Source organism: Nothobranchius furzeri, chromosome 2 (assembly GCF_043380555.1).
Source record: "Nothobranchius furzeri strain GRZ-AD chromosome 2, NfurGRZ-RIMD1, whole genome shotgun sequence".
Lineage (NCBI taxonomy): Eukaryota > Metazoa > Chordata > Actinopteri > Cyprinodontiformes > Nothobranchiidae > Nothobranchius > Nothobranchius furzeri.
Window position 1 is genome coordinate 369,642 of NC_091742.1, and position 17,984 is coordinate 387,625.

Consider the following 17,984-nt stretch of genomic DNA (forward strand, 5'->3'; position numbering starts at 1 on the left):
GGAGCTCTCTAGTTGGGATGCTGCCCCCGCGACCCGGACCCAGATAAGCGGAGGAAGACGACGACGACGCATATGAAATTCATGAAGAGATTGCTTTAATAACACAGCTTTAAGATGGATATTCCTAAAAAAAGCTATATATTTTAGTTCATCATCCATTGTGACCTTTTTGATAAATTTTTATATTGTTCAAAAATATTCCTAAATACATACTGCTGCAGAATAAATTCGAAAATTCTTCATTCTCCTTTAATCGGTGTAGTAATCTTAATACAAACCATGATGTTTACTTAAATCACCAACCAGCCAATCAGAATAAGAGCAGTTATATTCCTCATCGCTGATTGGCTCACTTCTCATAAGTCCCGCCCCTGTGGTGCTACAATCTGCCCCCCCCCCCCCCCCCCCCCCCCCCCCCTCCGCTCTCTGCGGTTCAGCTCATCAAACACGCACAGAGCACGCGGACAGGCGCAGCGGGGTAAACATCAGCCGTAACCTTGTTCTTTAAACATCCCACACTGTCTGTAGCGAACAGGACGTGAGAGGAAGAGGAAACAGTCTGAAACAGGTGTCAGCCAGGCTAACAAGTCACCTCTAGTCCTGCTGTATGCGGTAAAACTCTTGCGTTTCTCCCATGACATGAAAACACGCCGCACGCGCCAGATTCTGCCGCGTTCTCTTGTTATCTGCGAGCAGCTGCGATGGTTAAATGTCCTGTTTAATGGTCGAGGTACGTAGAATGTCAATTTACAGCTGACACGCGCGCGCGCGCGCTTTGTTGTATTTAGCTACAAAGCCCCGTGCGACTTCAGAAAACGCACTCCTCTCACCTGCGTTCGCGCTAAATGGGACTTTATTATTTACCTTTACGGTTGTCGGTCTGCTTTGATCTCCTTTGATGTCGCGCGACATTGTTCCAAAATCGTTATGCTACTATTCTCTAATCTGAAACAGGATTTGATGTTAACTACTGAGTTCATAAAGACTTATTTGTTAGTCCTGTCAGTATTCCCTCTTAACGTGCACGTGTGTGTTGTTACTGTGGTGGTGAGCTGGGCCCCGTGTGTTATAGCCACAGGTCTCGTCCGTGTATTGACAGATTTACAGCAGTGCACCTGCAGCCTGGACGCTGCAGAAAAACATTCTGATGGGATGCTGCTGAATGAAATACAGGGCCAGGGGGTGTGCACAGATGATTGCATATGTTGGAAAGACATATGCAAGATATATGCAAGTTATTATAATCTACTGTCCTGAAACAAATGAGAAACTTTAAAAGTATTTTTATTGCACATTTTTTATTATGTTTTTACCATTGTATGGGTTCTTGTATCTGTAGTGATAGCATGATAGATGCTAAACCACAGGACTATTTTAATAAAAGTTTTAAAAGTTTAATCAATCTTGACCCAGTTCAAGATTGCGTCACAGCCAGTTGATCTTAAAGAACACAAAAAGCAAAAAATACAATCTGTTTACATTCATAAGCTAAAGGTTGGTTTGTTATTGGCTTTGAACAATGTCTAACACATACTCACCCCAAAAACTAAGTTTTAACATTTGTTATTAACTTATTTTACGACGGCTGCCTCAGAAAAAACACCAAATTGGTGAAATCTCAGTCAGTTCTAAAGATATTTGGCTAAATTTGCCATTGAGCAAGCTCATCACCCACTTTAATCACTTTTTCACTTAACATTTTGGCTTTAACAGACTAGTTATTGTTGGCTCAACATTCATTGAAACATTGCATGGACTGAAATAGCCGTAATATTGTGTAGACTGCCAACAGATTGAGTTAGAGCTGTTGATTCTGCACAAGATCTGGCTTTATTTAGTGTTGAAATTTGGACCTTAACTCTTTGGTCTTCTTGCATGAAAGACAGTTGCAATATGCATACCCTCAAGCATCTTTGTAATGTTTTGATGACAAAGTAAACAAATTAGAGTCATTTTACACAAACTATACAGCCTCTCTAGTTTGTTTTCCTAGTGTTGGATTTATGGACCCAGTCTTATTGGTTTTGTTGCAGCCAGCTAGAATCACTCAACTGTAGACAGTTTAAGAGGATGAGAAGAACAATAGTGTGATGATTAAAGAAACGGAGCCAACGGGTGTCCTGTTAATGTGGGCTCGGTGAGTGAGTAGTCATTCCTTCTGGTTTGTCCCCATCCACCCGTTTCCTGCCTGCTGGTAAACGGCGTGCTAACTCAAATGTAAGGCCTCCTACCTGAGGTATACATCTCTTTCTCTTGGGGGGGGGGGGGGGGGGGGGGGGGGGCAGATGATTAGCTGAGGGTTGAACAGGTTTATCAGTCTGCCTTCAGTCATGTCAACACACGTGTCTGCTAGTGCACCATTCAGCGGACACACATCAAACCCATTATGACTATTATTAGCCATCATATGTAGCTGCCTCCAACTGGGAAATGTACAGAGTCGGCCTGAGCTGCAGGACTTTTAGACGTAATTATGCTCTGGAGCTGATCTGAGATCAGGACAAACCTCACACTGATTGTGGACTTGATTAGTAAAAATCCGTGTGACACTTTTAAGGCCACGGGGTCGCCAGGCATCGACTTAGTTTGATGCAACAGGTTGTTCTGAAAAGGGTTATTTGTCTGTTTTGCTGCTACCAGATGTCTTTTATTATAAATAAATGGGAAAAAATATGAAGATCTTGTGATTTGACTCCAAGACAAACACACCTTTGATAGAGTGGCTAAAAAAAGAACATCTGCCCATGAGGATCAGCCATGTGGAAGCATGTGATTAATGTGGACATCATTGCCAGAGTTTGGCACTGCGCTGCCTGACCCACATTTCTGTGTCTTTGGCCAAAATGCTGACATGCCTGGAACGACCAACACCAGCGTCAATAAGGACTCGTCTTTTCCTCACTACCATCCAGATTTTATTTTTGGTATAAAATCACTATAATTAATGGTCAAGGTGACAATGTTAATAGATAATAGGTGTCCCTTGAGTGATCATGAACAGAGGACTAAAGATGAAATGAAACACAGCTGTAGTTCTTGTGGGAAACACCGTGCAGACCTCTGAGACACAAGTGTAAAAAAACTTTGTGGCTTCACACGTGACTTTTAGCACATAATCTGTTTGTCAGCAAGGGTCATGATGCTCTGTGAAAGCAGAGTGTGCTTTTGTAACACTGATGGTCCTTTTCTCTCTCCTCTTTGCCACAGAGGTGTGGAGCTGTCACATTTAAATGGTCGGAGCAGAATGCCGTACGGGTTCGCATGCTGGGTAAGAACACGGATCCACCCCAACACCTGAGTGTGAAGAGTGGGAGATGAACCATATGCGGTCCCCTTTTGTTTGGTGTTGTATGATGATTTCCAAACATTGGGAGAGGGTGCTTCAGGCTCTCACTGACCTTTTGCAGAGTAACTTCTGTGTCGAACTCTCAGGAATATCACTGCTCTTTACCTGACTTTGCAGTCATTTTAAAGACTGTAAAAACAAAACGTGTCAACTAAAAGTCTGCTGACTCCACCCCCTCATATCTGCTTCATTAAGGTGTTTTAACCCCACAAGTTTCCCTTAACGATGATTTCCACCTAAGCCGTTTAGTCTGTGCCTGCAGAAGCACCAGAAGGAAAAAACAACCTATACATTATTGACTAAGTGAAACAAGAAGACGAAAAAGTAAACAAAAGAAATGTTAATTTCATTAATAATTCACTTTTTTCATATGCATTAAAGTTTTAGCCTAACTGGATGTGTTTACTTGGAAAAATGTCTCACACTGTGAAAACTGTTGTTTTATTGTAGTAAGGATGTAGCAGAGCTCGTTTACTGAGCAGCCGATTAGATACAGACTAGGCTTGTTCATTTCATTCATCATAACTCCGTTAGTCAGGAAGAAGATGTACCCATCAACCTGTATCAGTTATGCCTGGTTCTAGGTGATGCCAGTGTTGTAGTCAAGTCACTATCTCTCAAGTCCAAGTCACATAGGATTAGTCCAAGTCAGGTCCCAAAACATGAATGTCCATTTTCAACCACCACTTCTTACGTTTGCACCAGAAAAGTGAGTGAAATGGCTGTTGTCGATGCTAATGTTGGCGTGTTACTTTAGGTCAGATTACTGGACAAATTTTATAACCACAACATCCCAAAGCCCTTGTAAGTGTACAGGTGGCATGTTGATTATTTTTGTTTTCAAATTTATTTTAAGCTTCCATTATTTGGTTCTTTTCTGCACAGCCGATGCTGCTGGCACCACCAACATCAGCGTTGGTCTGAGAAAGGCTACAGAGTTAGCCAAACCTAGCAAATCTTTATTACACTGTGTGCAGAAAGTACTAAGTAATGACATTTGATAAACACAGAATGAACATACCAAAAGTAATTTTAAACTCGTTTTATTATTTAGCCACACGCTACCCTGTCAGCTTGGTGATTGCGTGGGGGCATTGAGTTGTCCTAGTCTTGGCTTCCAATGACCTCCGGCATTTTGTACATCTGGTGCTGCTTTTTCCTGAGGAGAAATCTGTAAAGCAAACTTTACGATATGTGGCATATGTGTGGACACTTTCTGGAGATGTTGAATACGTCAAACAGTGGCGTGTCACATATGTGCATGTTAGAGTCCATGTCTAAGTCTTAACTTTGTCCCAAGTCCTGTAAACGTGACTCAAGCCCCCCCCCCCCCCCCCCCCCCGCGGGTGATACAGTATGATATTAACAGCAGGGCTGCTGAGTGAAAACACAACATGTTGGTTTAGTTGGGCTGACTTGGCTCTGTGATGACCTCTGCAGCTGGCTCAGAGCCTCTTCTGTTTTAACTCCCTCTTCCACCTCTCCGTTCTTACAAACAGGACATCAGCGGAGAAGAGTGTTAGCTAAGAACAGGATAAGAGGCAAGTCCCACAAGGAGGCAGATCTGTGTGAGGGACGGGGAATGACTGGAGTGGCAGGGATCATCTGGATTTGGAGCCAGCCGTCTTGTCTGCTCTCTGCCAGAGTTTATTCATCAGGACTTCCACTGACCTCATTGGCTCAGTGTGTCCTTTTTCTCCTGCCATCGCTTCTGTGAAAAGCTTTTTAAAGCATTTTCACATATCTTTGATTGCAGCAGATAATCGATCTGCCTACGTGAGCAAAAACAGTCAAGTTAGCCATGATTCTGTTAAAACTCATTCCACTTCCTACAAGTTTCTATGTTTTATCTGTATCTTTGTTCTGAACACTCCTGTTCTAACGACTGTTAGGTTATTTTGCTGATATAAGATAATCAATGTGTGTGTGTGTGTGTGTGTGTACTTTTTCTCTGCATGTGACTGTTCCTCAAGGGGAATGTTCCCTATAGAAAATGTGAACATTTCAAAAACAGATAGTACTTTTTTAGTTCTTTTCAAGAGTTGCAGGAGAACTATTGTGTTTGAGCTCAACGGCTGATTGGTCAAGAGAAATTAATCCTGAACAAAGTCATGCAAATGTTTCTGTCTGTAAATAACGAAGGCCTTGCTGTGTTTACATCTTTACCTTCAAGCAGGGTTGCTTTGTTGGATCCTGTGGGTGGGACTAGGAAAATGTCAGGTTTTGTTTTGCTGCGGGGCATGAAAAAAAAATCAGATTGTCTTTTTACCTATTAGACTGATTACGCCGGAGCTCAATTGAAAAACGAGATTTATTTATCCATATTTTAAATTAAACATCTAAAGGTCACTAAACTTTTTAGTTTTTTTTTTTATTTTTACATGTTGTTTGTAGATACTTCTGTTTTATAAATTCAAAAGTTTGGTAAATGAGTGAAGCCGTGACTGGTGATCAGTCAGACCTGATCGTGTATTTTACCCGTACATTATTCAGGACAAAGGCATCACCGTGTTTACCTCATGGTCGTCCTACATATGAAACAGAAGCAGTCAAATATAGAGTTTCACTCAAATCCCATTGGTTTGTTGTTGGGGCAGTGTGTGCATGTGTGTGTGTGTGCGTGTGTGTGTGTGCGCGTGTGTGTGTGTGTGTGTGTGCATGTGTGCGTGTGTGTGTGTGTGTGAGATGGAGCGGAGAGGAGGGGCTTTCATACTCCACAACAACAACACGGAGAGGACTGAGCGATGCAGCAGAGGGAAGGAACGCTCTTAGAGTGATGCAGATGGATTTTTCCCCTGATTTACATCTTCTTTCATTTCTTTTTCAGTTTTTTTCCACACATCTTTATCGTCTGGTATCTCTTTCCTGCTGCTGATGCCGTCTCCCCCTGTGGAGTTTTTGATGCTCTGTCCTATAGGAGGACTTGCTACTATTTTAGTTTGTCCTCCTCTTCATCTTTGATGCTTGTCTGATGGTGAGCTGCTCCGTCTTCCCCGTTCTCACCACCATCTCTCAGCCTTCACTCTGCTCCACTCTTTTATCTTTGCACCGCACATTTCTGTGTTGTGCTATGATGCCAGTTTTGGAGGGGATCTGGGGTCCAGATTTTAAGATGGGGAACTCCGGTCTTGGTGTCTACCCAGACGAGCACTCTGGCACGCGGGCGTGGGGACCTCCTGTTACGTGTGGCGGTCTGTCACTGGCTCTGGAGCTCCCGGCTCTTATACGGCACCTCAGGGCAGCTTGGAGGGCCCGCAGGGGAGGCGCTCAGGGGCACAAGAGGACTCAAGGTGGCACTTGGTGTGAGGCACTGCAGGAGGAGGTTGAGGAGGTCAAGCAGGACTTGGAGAACAGTTGTGCACATCTGGAAGGTAAAGAGCTCAATAAAGATTAAATAGGAAAGCCTGTGGGAGTCGTAATGTGTGTTTCTGTTCGATCCTGCCGTGAAAACATCACAATGTGAGTTCTTTGGACAGATTAGCTGTGACAAGTGCGCCTCTGGCCATATGTTTATTTGTGTTTGTGTGTATAAGCAATGTGGGCGGGGCCTCAGAAGGATTGGTGCTAAAGCCACAGTAAATGAAGCTGGAATACCATCTGCTGCACCGCAGCTGATCTGATGCCACCGCCATGACATCATCAGTCAAAACAGCTATAACTCAGTTAATATTATTGATCTGTTATTATTTTATCTACATGCCGACGGATTTACTTTTTATTGTTCAATCATCAGTCAATCACTGATGGAACAATCTGCGTATTTTTAAGATTTCAGATTGAATAGGTGTTTCGCTGTGGGGGGAATTCCCTTCTGTGACTCATCAGATGAGCGATGGAGACTTGTGTGTGTTGTTCTCAGCCTGTGGCTTTCCCCTTGAACTCTGATAACCTCTAAGGTGGAAGGATTTCTTAAAGCAAATGGAAAGCTGTCTGCACAGTGTTTGATTGAAATGTGTGTCAATGAGGAAACTCTAATGGTGAGTCATTGTGACATTTTATGAAAAACACCTGAACAGAACCAGAGTTTGGAACAGAAGAGGAGCTCCTGTTGCTGCTTTTGTTGTAAAAATATGATAATTTAGAAGAGCTTTCTGTCATTTTCAAAGCATTTGGCCACAAGGATGTTCTTCAAGACTGATAGGCTAACTACTAGTCCTTTACGCACATAGCCGGGTGTCCCACAAAAAAAAAAGAGAGAATTTTCTACGGTTTGGTTTGAAATCCACATGAAAGTGAGGATAAACGCCACCAAAAAGGATTTGTTCCAAAACCTCGTACTAAAGTGGAGATATGTTGTCAGCATTAGCTCGTGGACATAAAGAACTGGGGTTTGGGGTTTTTCAACATCACTGCCTGCAACAAAAAGGTTCTGACCTCACAGTGTTTTTACAAACTCAATAGCTGCTCTATGCAGAAGGCCACAGGTGAAGGATGACGTTTAGGATGGTTTTTTCTCGCCATCTAGCTAATCCATGTCCAAGGAATGTTTTCAGCTCAGATGCTGTTACGTTGAGGAACTACTGCCACCTACAGGCTTGCATATGAATGTGCTTCACAATGATCTGGAACCTTTGCTGAGAACAAGGTGGTGTTTTTTCCATAGATGAGCGGGGAGGATGTTTGATTTTACAAAAACTCGGCTACATGTGCACGTGACCTAAAGCTCATCTCTAAAAGTAAATCTTAACAATGTCATCAATTAATATTTCAGTTTTTAACAAATTTTAGAGATTTTCCTCTTTTATAAACTTCAATTAAATGTATAAGACAACAATGCTCTCAGTTCTCTCCAACTAGCTCAACAAATACTTTTTCTCCAAACAAAGGCTGTTCTTTACTATATTGTTCATTTATAATTTTCACACATTTAAAAACGACTGAAAATCTGTTAAATTTAAGTTATTATTACGATTACATAGTGAAAAACTAAGGGGGGGGGGGCGTAAATCTTTGGTCAAATATGTGTTTTGGATTTGTTAATGCCGTTGATACTGCCCTCTAGTGGGAAACATTTGAAATTTAAGTGTTTTTCATAGATTTTTTTTATTTGGAAAAAGTTTTTTCCCCAAACTAAAGTGTGATTAAAATATCTAAGTTCAGTTGCAGCCTGAATAAGGATTAAAAAAAACTTTTAGTGAAAATGTTCTTTACAACTGATCTCACGCAGAAACAGATGTGATTTTTTTTATCTTAACATGCAGTTCCACACCAAACATGTTTACTGCATCTAAAGTAAACACAAATTCTTATGGTACCCCTACTGTTTGTGTCTGCACATGTAAATAATGCAGCAGCTGCTGCAGGTAGGAGGAAGCATCCTCTGCTCCTGTTCTGTTCATCTGAATCTGCAGCGTTAGTCAGTAAAGCTCAGAATGACGCATTTGGGTTTTACAGGGAAAATAGCCCCAAAGCACAGATCGTACCACAAACACCCTCAGAGTCAACATCCTCCTGTCAGTTCTCATGTCTCTTCCAGTGTGTGTGTGTGTGTGTGTGTGTGTGTGTGTGTGTGTGTGCCAAGTGTGCAGTCATGTTTGTGCATTTAGCAACGGGCATTCAACCACATTTGCAAGTGTGTGTACACATTCACAGCAAGTGTTAACGAGGAGGCGTGCGAGGATCGCTGCGTGATTCACGTTTTCAGCCTAAATGACCCAGTTCTGAGCTGCTTGAAAACAATGACCCAGTTACCACTGTGAGCTACGGGGAGAGAGGGAGACAGAGGAAAGGAGGAAGGGGATGTAAAGAACCGGAGGGAGTTTGTTCTGTCTAATCTGAGGGGGATCTGTTTCTGGGGTGTTTTCCAGAAGATGCATTTTCTTGTCGCTCCATCTGCCAACATGTTGGATTAAAAGCAGAGTTCATCCCTCTTTTCTTCCTTTTATTGCACAAACTAGGACGTTTGAAACTGATGAATCACTTTCCTTTGGATCTGTCTATTGAACTGTACACACAAAAGTAGGTACATTTTCCTCATCATAGACAATCCAAGCGTGCCTTTGCCTGCATGTTTACTATTGTGGCAGACTTTTAATTTAGAAGCTGGAGGCTCAAAGAGGTTACCAAAGCGACAACAAACCCATCAGCAGCTGCTTTTAGTGTCTCTTCAACAGGAATCACAGAGGTGATGTGAACTGGCAACCTCAGGGATATAATACGCTCCAGTTCCCATCCGCTGGTCTTAATTATTCATTATTTGTGTGTGTGTGTGTGTGTGTGTGTGTGTGTGTGTGTGTGTGTGTGTGGTTCTGCTACAGCAGACCCCGTTCTGTTTAGTCTTGCTTTGTCACTGGCCTTGGGCTGTACAAGTCACACATTTTTACTTCAGACTTCAGTGTCTTGTTGTGCTTTTTTACGTTTCTGCTCCATCTGGTGCATCACAGAGTCTGTACACATTTACACTGGAATAATAAATCATCTGGAAACACCTAATCTCTTTTAGGATTCAGACATGCTTCTAGAGTCACACATTTAGTCGTCTTTGCTGTAATCAGCTGCCAGTAGATCTCCATTAACCAAACAGAGAAGCTTCATTGAGTGCCAGGAATTTGCCTCTGCTCCCAAATGTATGAAGTGATACTTATTGGATGAACCTTTTCACCTACTTCAGCACTAGTTTAAGAACAACTCATAATCTATTTACTTGGGATTTAAGAAAATATCGATACACTGAAATATTGCACTATTTCATGTTATGATACTGAATCGATAAATAAAAGCAGTGTATCATTTTTTACCGATAATATACATGCAAATGTTTACTGTATTTTTGGTATGAGACAGTTCAAACTCCAACCGCGAGGTGGCAGCAGTTTTACCACCTTCATTCTGACAGAACAACAAGATCTTGTGGGAACGGTGGATGTAGAAGTGTCTGGACGAGTTATTTAATAACCATCCGTTTTTAAAGTTGCAAATATCGTCTGGTAATATATCATATCATCTTTGTTGTATTGCAATATATATCGTATCGACAGATTACATCTGCTGAGAGGCAGGATTGATCCTTCAACCCTCTGATTACTGGACAACCCACTCCTCCTGAGCTGCTGCTGCCCTGTAGCAACATGAGCAACAATGGAGGCTGCGTGTAAGACCATGTGGAATCCTCCTTTTTCAGGGTTGGAAATAAAGAAGTGATGGCCTTTGCTATCTTGGCAGAGGTAGACTGGGATGACAATTTCTCTGTCCTGCTGACCATGGGGGGGTGGGGGTGGGGGGGTTATATTGCCAGTCCACCCCTGCATCCTGGGTATCTGTCGGCTTTTAGTGACAGATGCTTTTTGGTGAGTGTGCTTGTGACATTGGCGCGTCCTGCTACAGAGGGACGTGGTGCAGTTTGGCTCGGTGAAATCTTGGCCCATGGAGTGTACCACCTCTTTGCTCAGTGTGAACCGGGCTTTAGACGTCTGATCACATTGCTGTCAGCCCTGCAGCTGCAGCAGAACCCATTACCTTATCGACTCTAACAAACATCAATATTTCTCTACTTTACCTGCTCCTCCGATAGCTGATGGCAGGCTGAACACTGGTCATGCTGGTGTGTTGCTGGCAGAGAGACGAGGCTCCTACCCGCTGATTGGTCTGCGTGTCCTGAACAGTAAGAGCCGATCACTGTCGTTTTTCATGAATCTACTGCAGATATTATTTTCTTTGGGCAAACATTGTGGGGAACATTTCTAAAATCCAGATAAACTTGATACTACCACACAAGGTCCTGTTTAAAGACATTTTTGTGTATTTGTGTCACACTTTATCATGTGGACAGTTTTTCGTCAGCCACTCACGCAAGTCTTGCATGTCTCTTCCTGACTTTTGTAATTCAGCGAGTTCCCAGCAGGGGGAGGTCGAGTCTGGCACCAGGAGAAAGTTAAACCGCCTGCTGAGCTTCCAGAGATTCTTCCATGCCTCCAGGTTACTGAGGGGGTTAGCTTCACACTCTCCTGGGTCACTACACATACTGGACAATGACTACCTGGGACAGGCAGCTGTGAGGACACACACACACACACACACACACACACACACACACACACACACACACACACACACACACACACACACACACACACACACACACACACACACACACACACACACACACACACACACACAACTTCGTGTCATGAATGAAACCATAATAATCATAAAAGCTGTCTCTGTTTTTCCAGCACATGTTATCAAAAGTAGAAACATGGAATTTTGACATTTTCCTTTTTGATCGTCTAACAAACGGTGAGATCATTCTATCTTTCATTGGGATTATTTAATGTCAAACCAGTTTATTTGTATGTCACAGCCGACTGCTTATTCCATATGCTTGTGTCTTTTTCCTGTTTTTAGGTAACAGTCTGGTGACTCTGATGTGCCATCTTTTCAACGTGTGTGATCTCATTCACCACTTCCAGCTGGACATGGTCAAACTGCACCGGTTTCTTGGTAAACACCACATGGAAATGTGTCTTTAGTGTGAACAACATGTCCGTCATTGTAGTTTCTGTGTCTGACATCTTTACATCGTGTTATAAGGCATCATACAGGGTTATTGGTAGAATTAGCTACCGTATCAGTGTTCTTATCTCAATAATTAAAATCTACATGTCTGTTTTTACAAAAGTTTTAATTTTATTCAATAAAAAGCTTCTAGGCAGGATTGACCTTGACAGGAAATCCTTCAACATCCTTTTATCCAACAATCAGTCCCTGGGAATAAACCCTGAGCTAATCCATGGATCAGTGACTAATCTGGATGAAGTAAATTGAAGAGTTTTGATGGATATTTATCCTGTAGCAAAAAGCTTTTTGATTCCTTATTTGAGAATATACAAACCAGTGTAGTGTTGTGTGTGATTATGAGGAAATAACTCATTTCAACTCATGAAATGCTGTTTGAGTGAAGCTAACCTGAGTTTTCCCCCTTTCAGAAAATATGTTTGATATTTTAGAAACACTTATCCTGTGATATAATGTAGGCAGCATGTCAGTTAGAGCCCCATGCAACTTGAACTGACCACCATTCAGCATTAGCCAATAGTATTAAACATTCGCTTACCTACAGATGTCAATCACAGAGGGTCTGGAAGTATCTAGAAACAGATGCAGAGTTAGCATTATTTCTCTAAACGTGTAAAAATGTAAAACAAAATGTTGTAACTGTGCTGGCCGGCCAGAGGTGCACGTTCATTAACAAGAGGCCATTATCATGGTACTGGAGAGAGGTGTATGATACATTTAGATGGTGCCCTCAGAGATTTCTGAGCATTTGCTCCCAAACACAGCATTGTTGTGAGTGATTCAGTGAAATGGAGGTCTCAGTTTCTCTCAGAGATTTCATTCATTCTGGCAATAAGATGCCAATTGTTGTTTTGTTGTCAAAGTCTCGTCTTTGAGTGAGGCATGGTAGCTTATCAGTAGAGATCGACAAATAAGATTTTTCTTTTGCTGATGCGGTTATGTAGAGGTCATGGTAAGCTGATGGCCAAAGTTTCCCTCCTTATTTTCATGCTAAAATATCACTAGTAACATCAGCTGATGAATCGGTCTTCAAACACTGATGATTATTAATCGTGTTCACTGCACAGTATTAAAATCAAACATTTAACCAAAGTTAATCCAATAAATCAATGAACTGACCAAGTGTAATGGGAAAATACAAGGAAATGTCAGTAGACAAATGTTTTAGAGCATTTGTTAAGCAGATGTTACGTAAATATACGTTTAAATAAAACAAACAACTTTAGAGTATAACAATATATAAAAACTAGGGCTGTCAGTCAACCCAAAGTTTTAATCATGGATAATAGCATGAGTTTTGTAGTTAACTCATGGTTAATTGCGATTAATCGCAAATTAATTACAGATTAAAAATGTACCATCACACAATAATGTTCGTGTTTTGTGTGCCTGCAGCTGCGTGCACGGTCTGGTTGGCATTCACTCCCACAACTACTTTTTCTCTGACTGAACAGAAGTGCTTTTTTTTATTACTTACCAATTTTCACCATCCTCTTTTTTTTTACCACGTTGATGTGCTTGCTGTTTAGTGTGGGTGTGCAGAATATGGGTTAGCAAGTTTTTAAACAGTTTAGAGCAAGCAAACAGACTTGTATAACAAAGTATTTGTTAAACATGTGATATGATTGCATGAAGTAATTAATGCATTAATGCGATAATGTTAACTTTGACCCCCCAAAAAACTAATTAAATTAGTGCTGAAAACACAATAGTAACCTGCTAAAACACAACAACATCTAAAGTGCATCTTGTATTTATTTTTATTTTCTTTGTTTTCTGACATTTCATAATATTTTCATGTCATCTATAAATGAAACGTTTTAGCACAGCATCAAACTCCTAATTTCTGATACTTCCTATCAGCATGTCCACGGATGGGCTTGACTTGATGTATAAAAATAGTAGGGATGAACAATGTATCGGCATCAATATCGGTATCGGCCGATGTTAGTCATTTTTTAACGTATCGGTCCAAAAAATAAATCTGGGCCAATATTAACGACCAATATTTTTTCCATCTTGTTTCCATTTGTTTATCTGTTTCAGAGGGTGTGTGTGTGTGTGTGTGTGTGTGGGGGGGGGGGGTTATTTAGTCATGTGACAGTGATTGTAATAATCTCAGAAGCGTAAATGTGTGTGTTGTGTGTACATAATGTAAATTCAGCTTTAATAATATGAAATCTGCTGATTTTAGAAGCATTAATGTCAGTATTGGTATCGGCAATTATCGGTTATCGGCCATAGCAGTGATCTTAATATCGGATATCGCATTGGTCAAAAAAATTTGTATCGGTGCATCACTAAAAAATAGTAAATATCTATCCCAACTTATCCAGGTTGTGTGTTGCTTTTCCAGGGATGGTGCAGGATGATTATCATTCCAACAATCCATATCACAATGCTGTTCATGCTGCTGATGTGACTCAAGCCATGTACTGCTACATGAAGGAGCCCAGGGTAAAACACACACACACACACACACACACACACACACGCACGCACGCACGCACGCACACACACACACACCTATCCACTTTGTAAGGCTTCTCCTTGACATAATCTATTAGCGGAGCTCCCAGAGGGATGACTCCCGCTCACGTGAACTGCGTGGCATGTCTATTTAAAGCTCAGAGGTTTCTCTGAGGCCCCCTGACCAGATTAGGTGTCTTTGCATCTTTCCTCGTATTCAGTATTTGCTTTTGTGTCCTCTTGTTGCTCCGTAAAGCACTTTGTGATTAACCTATTTTGTTAAAAGCACTAAATGATATTCGATACAGAGCTCAGGCTTTGTGTGTTACAGAAAATCAGAATGTGACAAGTCAGCAGTTTCTCCAATCAATAAAGCGTTTTTGTCCTTTGCTCATCATTAAGTGTTCCCCCTGCACTGATAAACAAGTCCAAGAAAACCAACTTTGATAACGTGTGAGCATTTTATGAACCTAAAGGGATAAAGATATTTTAAATGTGCTGCTAGAACATCTGACAGAACCTGTAGGAGAAGAGACGGGTAATGAATGTAGCATCGTTGTGGTTGCAGCTGGCGGAGCAGCTGACTCCTCTGGACGGGTTCCTGGGTCTGATGGCAGCAGCAGCTCATGATGTGGATCATCCTGGAGTCAACCAGCCTTTTCTAATGAAGACCAGACATCACCTGGCGTCCCTCTATCAGGTACTGATAGGTGTTGGTGTGGGATTATCACCTGGTGCTGGATTTTAGTTCTGACTGTGGCTCATCCTCGTGCAGAACACATCTGTGCTGGAGAGCCACCACTGGAGGTCCACTGTGGGAATGCTGCGGGAGTCGGGCCTGCTGTCCCACCTGCCTGCCAACATCTCGTAAGAACACTTATGTCCAGTAAATTGTGTTTAGCTGTAAGTCCTGCAGTTGGTTTGTTGGGAGTGTTTAGGACCCGGTTTGCTGCAGTTAGTAAATTATTTAGATTTTTAATAAGTGTTTTATCTGTCTGTAATGAAGCAGCAGGAAAAGATTATTTAACTTTCTAAAACTATAACATTTTCACACTTCTGTCATCTGAATCTAATGGTTCTCTTAACTTTTCAAAATAAGAGTCCAACAAAATAAGAGAACCTGCATTTCAGGTTATGTCCTCCAGTGAAATTATTGCTATGTTATAAATGTTAAAGACCAACTGGCCACCCCATGACCTTTGCTGTGCCTTGTAGGCGAAGCAGAAATGGTGAGGTCAGAGTCAGATACTCTCTTTGTAGCATCTTGCTACAAAATAAACTGGAAAAGACACTTTTAGTATGTTCCAGATGGCTTTTGGATGTAGATGCAGTCAGATTTATGATTTTGCCATCTTTACCTGTGCAGGCAGGACATCGAGCAGCAGCTGGGCTCTCTCATCTTGGCTACAGACATCAGCAGGCAGAACGAGTTCCTGGTGACGTTCCGAGAACATCTGGACAACCAGGATCTGGACCTCCAGCTGGCTTCACACAGACACTTCATGTTGCAGGTGAAGAGCGTTTCCCTTTACAGGAACACTGGGTTAACATTCTTTTTTGATCTGATCTCAGTTTCTCTCCTCGCCTCCAGATTGCTCTAAAGTGTGCCGACGTGTGTAATCCATGTCGGGACTGGGAGCTGAGCCGGCAGTGGAGTGAGCGGGTGTGTGAGGAGTTCTACCGTCAGGGTAAGAAGACTTCAGGACCCTTATCGGTCTCAAACTAACCAAAACATGCTCATTTTTAATTAGGTTTTGTGGTTCTGTCCTCGCTAACCTGGCAGGTGATCTGGAGAGGAAGTTAAATATGGAGATTAGTCCTCTGTGTGACAAACTGACCGACTCAGTCCCTGCTGTCCAGATAGGTGGGGTACAGACGAGACAGAAGTCATTTCTCAGGACTGATCGAGATGCTGAAACAAAACTTTCCTGGTTGTTTTAGGTTTCATCTCCTACATCGTGCAGCCTCTGTTTCAGGAGTGGCAGCGCTTCACTGAACCCAGCCTGCTCAGCCAGATGATGATGAGCAACCTGCACAAGAACAAGGACCGCTGGAGTCGTCTCTGGTGTGTGCACGCCGCTTCAGAAACACAACCTCACTCTGAGGAGCCTGGAGGCGGAGGCGGAGGAGATGGGGAGGATATCTCTTAAAGCTCCACCTGATATCTGTGGTGTTTAATATTTCTGTACTTTGGGAGGAGAGGAGTAGTTATCAGACTCCACGTATATTCTCCCAGAGAGCGGGAGCATGGGAGAGCAGTTTTGGTCCGGAGGTGTGGAAATGGCTCCCTCTGCTGGAGAAGAAGAGGAAGACAGGAAAGCAGACTTCCTCATAACTCGGATTATTTCTTCAGATGAAGTGAGAATAAGTGGATTAGAAGGAAAGGTTTCTCCACTGAGGTAGACGGCTCACAGAAGTTGTTTGCACAAAGCTGAAGAACAAATGAATATATATGAAGGTCAGCTGGACTGAGCAGGAACTTAACGAGAGGGATGTATAAATATGTCAACATTTTAAAATAATAGGATGATGTTTAATCTGTTTTCTTGTTTGTTTCCTAATTCTTTCACTCCAGTTGGATGCCCTTTCATCCCGCCGTTTCACTGAAGTGGTTTTTAACTCTCAGCACAAACTATTAACACGAGTCAGCTGGATGCGTTTTATAGCCATTAAAAAACAACAGACATATAATCTGTATAATCTGTCTAACTGTGATGTACACTCCAGCACTCCTCACGCCGACACCTCGGCTTCTTTTCTGCTGGTCCTAACAAACAGCCGAATCAAGCTCATGAACGAATGAGCCTTAACAGCAGCTCGACCTGTCGCTGAACTGTTTCTGATCACCAACCAGTGTGTATCGGCAGTGTCACCATCCTGGAACACACTCGGCGCTGTAGCAGCAAGGGATCGGGCTCTGGTGGGTGTTGCCAAGGTGTCAGAGTACTGTTATACTAATCTCACTGCTTTCTTACCTTTAAGTATTTTTAATACTTCCTTTTTTATCATGACGCTTGCAACAGTGCACTATATTAAATCAGTGGGCAGATGCCTCCAATTTCAAAGCATCCCTAATAAAAATATAATCGTTACAGAAGGAAAAAGACTAAAACCGTGTTTGTACCTGTGTAATATCACAATTCATATGGTATTTCTAAATATTAGTGGATTAAAGCATAAAAGTTACAATTATTTTATCACTCTGCTGTTTATTAACCTTCACTTCCAGTTTGACGTTGTGCAGATTATTTAGTGCTGCTTTGTGATCCTGACACAGCTCTTTGTAAAACACTCATGTCAACAATAATCTACATGTAGATTTTTTTAACGACTCAAGCTGTGATCTCTGCCTTCACCCAGAGGGGCTGTGCAATAATGTGAAATATTACTGAAAATGGCCACATGTAACATTCACGTCACTGATTCCACTTGAGCCACATTTTTGTCAGTTTTAGTGAGAAATCAGAGTCTAAACTCAAATTTGGTGTTGAAATGTAGAATTGTTCTGGTTTTATGGCTTCCAAGCAGGCGCGCAGATAGGGTGGGGGACGGGGGGGAGGAGGATCTGCCCCGATCCGTCCCCCCCAACTAAGGCCAGAAAGAAGACTGACGCTGCTGCAGCATCAGACAGCTGGTGCTGCACGAGAGGTGTGTG

General features: G+C 42.1%; 1 protein-coding gene across 2 annotated transcripts; it reads left to right on the forward strand.

Annotated features, from left to right (window-relative positions):
* Positions 1 to 521: 521 nt before the first annotated feature.
* On the forward strand, positions 522 to 17,521 carry LOC107377479 (3',5'-cyclic-AMP phosphodiesterase 7B). Of its 2 annotated transcripts, XM_015947094.3 has the most exons (13): positions 522 to 730; positions 3,208 to 3,268; positions 10,857 to 10,946; positions 11,173 to 11,336; positions 11,518 to 11,581; positions 11,690 to 11,785; positions 14,217 to 14,317; positions 14,898 to 15,029; positions 15,105 to 15,196; positions 15,696 to 15,840; positions 15,921 to 16,017; positions 16,113 to 16,193; positions 16,271 to 17,521. In XM_015947094.3, exons 1-13 carry the CDS (start codon positions 710 to 712, stop codon positions 16,477 to 16,479), a joined length of 1,353 nt encoding a protein of 450 aa, XP_015802580.3. In that variant the 5' UTR covers positions 522 to 709; the 3' UTR covers positions 16,480 to 17,521. The 2 variants fall into 2 exon arrangements, with proteins under 2 accessions (XP_015802580.3, XP_015802579.3); XM_015947093.3 differs by lacking the exons at positions 522 to 730; positions 3,208 to 3,268 and adding an exon at positions 5,782 to 6,717.
* Positions 17,522 to 17,984: the final 463 nt, after the last annotated feature.